This window comes from Beta vulgaris, chromosome 1 (assembly GCF_026745355.1).
Source record: "Beta vulgaris subsp. vulgaris cultivar EL10 chromosome 1, EL10.2, whole genome shotgun sequence".
NCBI lineage: Eukaryota > Viridiplantae > Streptophyta > Magnoliopsida > Caryophyllales > Amaranthaceae > Beta > Beta vulgaris.
In genome coordinates, this window is record NC_079202.1 from 610,919 (window position 1) to 619,701 (window position 8,783).

The following is an 8,783-nucleotide window of genomic DNA, read 5'->3' on the forward strand; positions in this document are numbered from 1 at the left end:
TAGTATGACCTACATTTTTAATCATTCTGCTTATACAGATCTAATGCACACCGGATGACGAATGCACGTCATATCATATATCTACAGCTTAAAAAAACAGGCGCATTAGTAACATTGATTCATGTCAATTGCACAGTAGAATATATTACAGATTAAGTCCTTGTCTTTTGTTGGGCACTCATAGCACAAATAACTCCTGTGTCAGTTAACTTCAGACAGGACGTAAAGCATGTGCACCTCAAGATTGCTTCCAATTTTGAAGACAGACATATATGTATAATGTATGTGTCCTAATGATTTAGAATAGGATCTGCGAGCAAATGAGAATAATCTCAAATTTGGGCATTCTAGAGGTATTACAAGTTACAACACACCACAATAGACAGCGAAGCTCCAAAGTCCAAAGAGGAGCAGCAGATGCTAAGCATCACAAACAAATTTAGCACTGCAGTCCGCAGTCCGCACCACATCTAGGAGATGGAAGGATTGCAGAGTGCACCCACAAATTCACCCACTTCTTTAAGAGCTCATCCTTGGGGAACACTAGACCTAAGAGGAGAAGTGAAAGCATGGAAATTAGTGACTCAAAGAAATCGAACACTTCCATCTAGCGCTAAAATGGCTGTGTTTAGATACTCCACTTCATCAATTTGATAGTATAATTTTGGATTACAGGGCGGGTCATGGCCCAGAAAGGCACCCCTAAATCCGCCACTAGGTCATTGATCTGATCTTCTACGATAAAGTATATCATGTTTGCTGTGCAAACAGTATAATAACTTTCATGCCTATCCAAACACCAGTCCAGTTAGTAGGTAAAGAATTATTATGTAATACACCCATAATCTTAGAAATTAGCTGATTCCAGTCCTCATTTAATTCATCCAGAAGGGAAGCATCTGGCTGAGCTAAAAATACACTTACCCTAGGTTACAGAAGTAAATCAAGTTAGATTGATCCCTTAAGAACTGACACTTATGAATCTAACACCATCTAAATGCTGAATGGAGCAAAGAACCATGCACAGAAACACTCCAAAACCCTGAAATCAAATGTCACCAAAATCCACTCTATGTTATTGTTACCAATCTGGTCGATTGGCCGTAAGATTACGGATCTTATTATCAGTATTGCTTAGACAAAGTGAACACTGAACAGTTCAAAAGCAGAACACAAAAACTAGCGGTTCTTACAATATTGATATTATATACCATATATTATAAATTGATATTAAACAAGATGTCACTAATTTTTTTTTCCACAATTCAAGTATTACTACAAACACACTGAATATGTTAGTGAGTCCTTCTCTTTGCAGTCATCCTGTACATGCCACAGGCACACAACGCGAATACTACATCTTGAACTCCGATAAATAATGAGAAGATATAAGAAAGAAAATTAGTTTACTAGCCTCAAGACAGAAGAGACACTGATCTAACCTCCAAGAAAATCAATGAACAAGAACACAAAGATTACACACACAACCAACTGCGAGTACGAAAATCCGCCTATAAATTCTCTCCAGAACCACAATGTCACTGCTGCTGCAGTGCTGCTTATCCTACTCACAATTTAAGTCCATAATACACAAAAACATAGACACACAAAAAATCAACTGCAAAATATTAACACAATTTAAGGCTATATATCTACATAAGATCATGAAACTATCAAGAATTCCAGAAAAAACTTAATTACAGCGCTCTAATACACCGTCGCCGAAATTCGCAAGAAATATCCCTTCATTTTGCTTAAATTTGAAATTGCTTTAACCTGGATTCTTACTACATCCTACTAAAGAACTAAACCTAATAATCCTTCATAAAAGATCCACATCAACTTAAAATTTGGACACAACAAGTTAATCTTGCAGCAGAATCAGATTAAAGAAAATGAACAAGTAGAAATTAACTTCTGTACATAATAGATTAGTGATAGTATTAGTTTAACAAGAAATAACAACATAGTTTCGCATTGATAATAGTAGAAGAAAAGTGAAGTATTACAAGAAAAAGAGGAGAGAGAAAAAGTACCGTTTGAAAAGCTTGAGTAGTCCTGTCCTGCTCCATGAGTTGACGAGCCAATGCAAGGAAATCACCTGCTGCTGCTGTTGTTGTTGTTGTTGTTGTTGTTGTTGTTGTTGTTTTTGTTGTTGCATTGGAAGGAGATGTCTCTGTTGTTGTTGTTGCTGCTGCTGCTGCTGCTGCATTGGAAGGAGATGTCTCTGTTATTTCCATTTCCATGTCTTCTGTTGTTGTCGTCGTCGTTGTTTCTTCATTCATCTTTTAAGTATTTCTATGAATTTCAATATACCAAAGAAATGAAGAATATGATGAAAGATGCAACTGAAGAAGCTGATGATTCTTATATATGCACACTGCAGTTGCCTACTAAACGCAAACTTGCTCTTCTTTTATTTCACCTGATGATGTCCTTTTTTTTTTTTTTTTGTTTAAAACAACCCAGTTGCCTACTAATCGATACTCTCTGTTAAAGTGAATAAAATTGTTTCTCTTCTGCATGTGGATGTGGCTTACGCATTGTTAGTGAGCCACATTGATTTTTGTGTCGATTTCATTACTATTTGTTTCGTTAATTGCAGCTGTCACAAGTCACGACATACTCCATTTGTTTCTTTTTACGGGTTTTTCACCAAATGCCCCCGAGTTTTCACAAAATTCACGGGGTACCCTCGCACTTTTGAAAATATACCGGATACCCCTCAGTTACTGTTTATTAACATTAAATTCCCTTACAGATAACGGACGTTAGTGTTCCATTAGTGGTTATTTACAAAAATGTCATTATTTTTGTGGCGCCATAATGATACCCCTTTTAGGCATCTTCAACTCAGTTTGAAAAAATTTCACCCCATCAACTTCTTTCCTTTGTTATGGGTCATCCATGGAACCCTAAAACTCGAGGCATTGAAGAAAAATCTTGATTTAGTACTTGCTCATTTGCGAGGTTTTTTGTTGCGATTGTTTTGGAGTGCAAAAATTTGAAGAAAAGAGTGAAGAAAAAGCAAGAGTTTCTGAAATCGTGAAGAATTGAAAAAAATTTAAACGACGGTTCAAATTCTTCAAAAGGTGAAATTTTACTTACTGTTCTTCATTCTAAAGTGTTTTGAAACTTGTTTAACATCTGATAGTTGCATGTACAATGTTTTGTGTTATTGTGTGATGTTAGGGTTAGATTTTTATTGTAATTGTTTTTTTTTCAAGATTTTTGAAATTTTAGTTTACTTTGTGTTTGATGTGGAGTTTATCTTGTTATTAGGATGGCTGCTGTGTGGTTATTGGTACATTACAGTACCCATGATTTTGATGTTAGGGTGGAGGACACTAATTTGTGTCATTTGATGGGTTTATTTGAGGATTTGCTTAAGGAATCAGTAAAGCAAAATGTGTATTTGCCTAAATTGTTTAAGTTGTTAGTTCAAAACCCTAGGACTTAGAAGAAAATAGAGTTGAGGACTGATCTGGTTTGATGAATGTTTGAGTGTGGGGCCTTGAGCAAGGATACCATTGAGGTATGAGTAGAGGAGACTATAGACCCTTGCCAAGTTTTTAGGTCTGTTCTTGCAAATAAGGATCAGGAAGATAGGGAAAAGCTTGAGAATATTAGGAGAGTGCAGGAGATTTAACAAAAAGAGAGGGAAGAGGAGATTAGGAGACAAGAGGAGATTAGAGACAAGAGGAAGAGGAGGAGCAGAGGAGATTGGAGGAAGAGAGGTTGTATGCTAAGGGTTTCTGTGTTGCTGTGGAGGTTCCTGTATTGTTAGTAGACAATGATGAGGTTGAGTACATGTGGGTGTATTCAACCCAAAAATTATGAAGTCTTCCCTAGCACTTCTCAACCAGAACCTGAGCCTCAAACCCAAGAACAGCCCACCACTAAACAACCCACCCAAGAAAAGGAGACCCCAAAAAGAACAACACCTAGGAAGAAGACAACAGCAACTAAGCCCCAAACTCCCAAGAAGAAAAAACTCACACCAAGGCCCAAGAAGAAGAATGCCCCTAAACAACAAACCAGCCCCTCACAGCCCATTTCCTCACTACCCACCCAAGAAGAGCCCACCCCCACAGAACACACTCCCTCACAGCCCACTCCCTCACAGCCCGCCCCCTCACAGCCAACCACGCACATCACAGCCAACCACATCACATCCCACCACATCATAGCCCACTCCCTCACAACCCACTCCCTCACAGCCTACCCCCTCTGAGCCATCTTCACCTCCACTTTTCCAGCCTACATCACCACCACCATTAGTGCAAGGGAAGGGTAAAAGGATTAGGCCCTCTTGTTACAAAGTCCCTAAAACCACAGCTAAAAAGCAGGGCAGCTATGTTCCAAAACCTCAGGGGACAGGGAGGAAAGGTAGTAGAAGAGGAGCAAGACTATCTGGGCTAGATTTTGGTGATGATGTTTGGAGATGCTGAGAGCAGTGATGATGATGAGTTTTTGTTGGGAGGAAGAAGAAATCATCTGAGGATGATGATGTGCTAGGTGATTTGTGTAGAAGAGGAGCATGACCTCCTAGATGATGATGTCAGTCAGCTTGATTTGAGGACTACCTAGATGGAAGATCAACCATGGACAAGTGTACAAGAATGGTAAAATATGGAATGAGCAGCCATATGGTAGTATAGTACTAGAGCCTTGGTTGATCTTCCAACCAGGGAGGTCTTTCTAGAATTTTGAGAGACTTTTGCATTCAAGATGGGGTTTGGCCTTTGTGTTATGAAGGCTGACAACAAGAGATTTACTGCTGCTTGTATCATGGAAGCATGTGAATGGAGGATACATGCTTCCAGGTTAACTAACAAGATAAGTTGGGCCATAAAGACTATCAGGGGGAACACACAACCGTGGAAGGTTGGAGGAGAAGCCCATGATATCTTCAAGTTGGTCGTGTAAGCACCTACTTGATGTGATTAAAAGCAGTCCTGAAATTCCAATGGAAGCTTTACAAAAGATCACCCAAGAGATTTTAGGGTGTAGTGAAGAAAAGACTATTTTATAAAGTGAAGGTGATGGCCAAGGAGCAGATCTATGGGGGTTTTGCTGAGGCTTATAGCTTGCTTGCCTAGGTATGCAGAGGTTATTAAAGCCACCAACCCAGGTCATATTCCTTGATAAGTTGGACAGGGAGCACAGGTCAGGTTGCACCTAGTTCAAGCTAAGGCTTGTTTTTTCTCCTTTGCTCCAAGTCAGAGGATTCTTAAGGGCTATAGGCCTTGATAGGCATTGATGGGGCACATTTGAGTGGATACTATAAGGGGATCTTGCTGTCGGCTCTTGGTGTGGATGGTAATAATGAGATTTTTTTTTATTGCCTATGGGATAGTTGACACTGAGAGTCTAAAATCTTGGGAATACTTCTTTAGGAATTTGAAGATTTGCTTTGAGAAGGAAAGGTGCACCAAGGATGACTGGTGCTTCATTAGTGATAGGATGAGAGGTGTTGAAGCTGTTGTTCATGGAGTGTTCCCCAAGGAAAGTAGGAGGGTGTGCTGCCAGCACCTTTACATGAATTGCAAAAACTTAGGCTGGAGTGGAACAACCTTCCATGAGCTGTTCTAGATTGCAGCAAATGCCTACAACAACTATGTCTTCAACAAGGCTATGGAGAAGATTATGGCTTTTGATGCTGATGCTGCAGCATACTTAGACACCACATCAGAGCAGTGATCTAGGTACATGTGTGACACAACAATCTCCTGTGATCACAATACCAAAAACTTTGTTGAAAGTTTTAATGCTTGCACCAAAGCTCACAGAGATTTACCTGCTGAATCTACTTGAAGGTATTCATTATGATTTTGTTAATTTTTTTTTTTACTATATTATTCATGTCTAATATTTATGTTCTATTTCACAGCCATTAGAGTTTGGTCCATGAAGATAATCAGTGCAAGGTTTGACAATGCCATTGACATGGAGTCAGGGCAGTTGACTGATTATGCTACTAAGGTCCTTGAAACCAGGAGTGGGGAATCAAGGTTCTGTCATGCTACACCATGTGGAGGAGGAGAGTTTGAAGTGACAGATGAGCATGTCAATTTTCCAACCAATTTGGCAAGGCTCAGTGTTGGCTGTGGCAAGTGGCAAGGTTGTGGGATCCCTTGCAAGCATGCCTTGAGGGTCATGTACAATCAGAGGATTGACCCTATTGAGTATGTTTCTGATTATTATAAGGGTGCTGCTTACAAGGCCACCTATGGTCACCACATTCATCCCATGGCTGATTCTTCTCAGTGGCCAGATTATAATCTACCTCACATTCACCCTCCAAACAGGAAGAGAGGTGCTGGCAGACCTCCAAAGCAGAGGAAAAGAGGAGTGAATGAAGCAAAGAATTCCAAGAGGCACAACTCTGTTAAATGCAGCAAGTGCAAGCATCTGGACCACAATGCAAGAACATGTGGCAGAGGTGATAAAGGTCAAAAGAGAGTTGCTGCCACTGGGACTAGTACTTCCAAGGCACAGAAGAGAGCTAGGAAGGCCACCTAAGCAAACTAACAACAACAACCTTGGTTTTAAACATATTTTTTGGGTTCTAATTGAATGTTCATATTTTTGGGTGATTAAGTGATTTTAGTTTTTGTAAAGAAACAATGATTAACCTCCGTTTCTTGATATTTTTAGTGAAGTCAGTTTTTGTAAATGAAGATAACATTACATTACTTTTTGGTTGTGGATACATATGTATGCTACAATGATTATTATGAATAACAACTTTTTTTTTTCCAAATCTTGTGGCTTGAATTACATAACTTACTTCCAAATTATAAAGAGGAGCAATACAAACATAAGTAAACCTAATTTAATTATAAGTCTAACTAACTTCTTTTGTTCTTTAATTTCTTCTTCAAATGCTTCAATTCTTCTGCATATTCTCATCCTCTGCGTTTCCCATACTATGTACCTCATGTTTAAAACCTCCACTTTGCTCCACCCAACCTTTGCACCACCTAAAAGTTTCACAAACATCACACTTAAAGTACAGTCGATGTGGGTTTAAACTTGAATCAGAACTTCTAATTGCAAATTTCTTGCCGCATTTACACATTCGATTTGAAACTCTAATGTATGTAGATTCTTGTGTTGAGGAAGATGTTTTTTTAGAGAGAACTCATTAGGATAATGTAGAGAGATGATAAGAAGAGAGTTCAGGTAGGATGTTAAGAGGGAGATCAACAATATATAGGTAAAAGACATAACGTCTAGTTTTTCAATCAAATTCTGACCGTTACAGCCCATGTTGTATTTGAAAACATACCTGGTGAAATAAGTTTTGTTTTAAGGGTACCTCGTGAATTACATTTTGCTCTAACAGAGGACTAATGGATGGTTGACAGTAGGGGCATTTGGGTGTATTATGCTAAAACTTAGGGGTATCCAGTGTATTTTCAAAAATGCGAGGGTACCCCATTCTTTTTTAATTTACTCACTTTACTCAAGGAGATGATCAAAGAGGGAGTACAAAAGTATGAAAGAGAGAAATTGAAGAGGTGGAGAAAGAAACTAAAAATGTGAAGAGAAAAATTGCAAAGTAAATTAAAATATTAAAAAGCAGATGACGTGGTGGAAAAAGAGGACAAAATAGATGAGACATGTTACCATGAATAGAAAAGACAACAGTGTGTAGATTAAATAGAAACACACCAAAAAGAAAAGTGCGTGGATTAAAAAGAAATACACCAAAAAGAAAAGTGTGTGGATAAAAAAGAAACAGAGATAGTAATTTTTAGATTCATCTCAATATGTACGTTTAATGTATCAACTCTTTATAATTACATTGATACTCATTGAGTCCTAATATAATTGCCAGAAATCAAAAGAAGAGTTGAGTACTCCAACGACTAAGGGTATCATCGGCATATTGTAGCTGCGTTATTTCCCCCCTTTACTCTGCTTCAATTCCATTCCAAAGCGCCATATATGTCGACTTTTTTATGAGAAGGTTGAGTACTCCAACGACTAACATGAACAAGAACGGTGAGAAGGGGTCCCCTTGACGGAGGCTCCTTTACAATTTAAACGGTTTGGTGGAGGAGCCGTTTATTAAGATTGATGCAGAAGCAGACATTAGGTAGGAGTTAATCCAATTTCGCCATTTGATATTATGCTCCTAAAAATATGGTATTATCTTTATTAACAAATATTTCATCTTATCTTTCGCCACACACGACCATATGGAAAAGGAGATCATCCTAGGGGTGTAACAAGGCTAGATGCAATAAGCTACAACGACTCCATCTCCAGTCAAATTACATGTTTTTTCCACTAATATATTATTCTGCAGATTGATTTATCTTGTGAAAATTCATAATAAAATATTATTAAATATATCTTATATTTCATAATATTAATTTCCTATAATGTTTTCTTGTAATAATATAAGCAATAGTCAAAGTTATAAATTCTCAAAAAAAAGAAGGAAGTAGGAATTAAGTAAACGGGTGACTACTTATTAGAAAATGATTACTCCCTTCCTCCTTTGCACCATCTCCTTTAAGTTACCCCCAAAAAGATTACCTATATTACAAATGGTCATGAGGAATTGAGGACCACCAACTTGCTATGATATACAGTATATTTTAGAGAACGTATTGTGTCGGACTCGTCCGACCATAATCTTTGGTCGGACGACTTTCAGTTGGTTTCAAAAAAAAAATTCAGTTGGTTTCAAAAAAAATTCAGTTGGTTTCAATTTTTTTCAGTTACTCTTAATTTTTTTTCAGTTAGTCTTAATTTTTTTTCAGTTA

At 38.0% G+C, this 8,783-nt stretch overlaps 1 protein-coding gene across 1 annotated transcript; it reads left to right on the forward strand.

The window, feature by feature from the left end:
* Nucleotides 1-5,770: 5,770 nt before the first annotated feature.
* On the forward strand, nucleotides 5,771-6,525 carry LOC125494160 (uncharacterized). Its single transcript, XM_048637750.2, has 2 exons — nucleotides 5,771-5,819; nucleotides 5,894-6,525. Exons 1-2 carry the CDS (start codon nucleotides 5,771-5,773, stop codon nucleotides 6,523-6,525), a joined length of 681 nt encoding a protein of 226 aa, XP_048493707.2.
* Nucleotides 6,526-8,783: the final 2,258 nt, after the last annotated feature.